The sequence below is a fragment of the Otolemur garnettii genome, unplaced genomic scaffold, assembly GCF_000181295.1.
Source record: "Otolemur garnettii isolate 467f Iridium unplaced genomic scaffold, OtoGar3 scaffold00174, whole genome shotgun sequence".
NCBI classification, from domain to species: Eukaryota; Metazoa; Chordata; class Mammalia; order Primates; family Galagidae; genus Otolemur; species Otolemur garnettii.
Window position 1 is genome coordinate 2,693,428 of NW_003852569.1, and position 1,316 is coordinate 2,694,743.

The following is a 1,316-nucleotide window of genomic DNA, read 5'->3' on the forward strand; positions in this document are numbered from 1 at the left end:
AAAAAAAAAAAAATCCTTGACAATTCAGTATGTGTACTTCTTTCTCAATGAAGGCTTTGGACGAGAGCATGAATTGTGGTTTTGCCTCTCATCAAACCGCGTAACTTGGGTAATCTATCCCTCTCTTCAGACATGTTTCGAGTTGGAGGTTGCTGTGAGCTATATGACGCCACGGCACTCTACCGAGGGTGATAAAGTGAGACTCTGTCTTTACAAAAAAAAAAAAAAGAACAACATATGTTAAAAGCTTATATTCTAATAAATCATGAGTATGATTTACAATTCACTAAATTTAGGAAAAGATAACAAGTAATTAGATTTTATAAGGTACTACAGTGACCTTATTAAAGAGTATACCCTTGGCTTGGTGCCTGTGGCTCAAACAGTTAAGGCGCCCGCCATGTACACATGAGCTGGCGGGTTCGAATCCAGCCCAGGCCCGCCAAATAACAATAATGGCTACAACCAAAAAATAGCTGAGCATTATGGTGGATGCCTGTAGTCCCAGCTACTTGGGAGGCTGAGGCAAGAGGATCGCTTAAGCCCAGGAGTTGGAGGTTGTTGTGAGCTGTGATGCCACAGCACTCTACCCAGGTTGACAGCCTAAGGCTCTGTCTCAGAAAAGAATAAAAATAAAAAATAAAATAAATAAAGAGCATACCCTTAATAATTAACTGCACATGGGGGGCGGCGCCTGTGGCTCAAAGGAGTAGGGTGCTGGCCCCACGTACCAGAGGTGGCGGGTTCAATGGTGGCCCCGCCAAAAACAAAACAAAACAAAAATAATTAACTGCATATGTGAAATACCATGGTTTATATATAACCTAATATATTAAGAAAGTACTAGATGTGAGAAGGATAAGAATTTACTTATGATATTTATTATATGCATGAAATCACCATGTGAGAAACCAGAAGTACCAAAACCTAAGGTTGTCTTTATGAGGTAAACCAGTCTGGTTACAGAAAATGAGAGATCTGAAAAGAAACACCGAATTATTCTGTTTAAAAGAATGTATTACCTTTTAAGCATTTGAGAGTTTCCGTGCTGCACACGTCTACCCTCATAGTTGACAATTGTTTTTCCTTCAATTCTATCTGATCTTCTGAGCGCTTGTATAGCAACAGCTCTTCAATTAGGGCCTGAGACTGAACACAGACCACAGTCATAATTCATTTTTAGATCATTCAATTATACTTATTCTACTTTACCCCATTAAAAAAAGACCCAGGGCAGTGCCTGTGGCTCAGTGCATAGGATGCTGGCCCCATATACCGAGGTGGGCGGGTTCAAACCTGGCCCTGGCCAAATCGCA

General features: G+C 40.7%; 1 protein-coding gene across 5 annotated transcripts in view; it reads right to left on the reverse strand.

Moving 5' to 3' along the window:
- The window catches only part of RPRD2 (regulation of nuclear pre-mRNA domain containing 2), a 117,236-nt gene that overhangs the window by 23,038 nt on the left and 92,882 nt on the right, over positions 1–1,316 (reverse strand). For all 5 annotated transcript variants that reach the window (XM_023519428.1, XM_012811769.2, XM_023519429.1 and 2 more), the window contains one exon: positions 1,023–1,149. In XM_023519428.1, the coding sequence (XP_023375196.1) occupies positions 1,023–1,149 (127 nt within the window). The remainder of the gene's footprint in view (positions 1–1,022; positions 1,150–1,316) is intronic.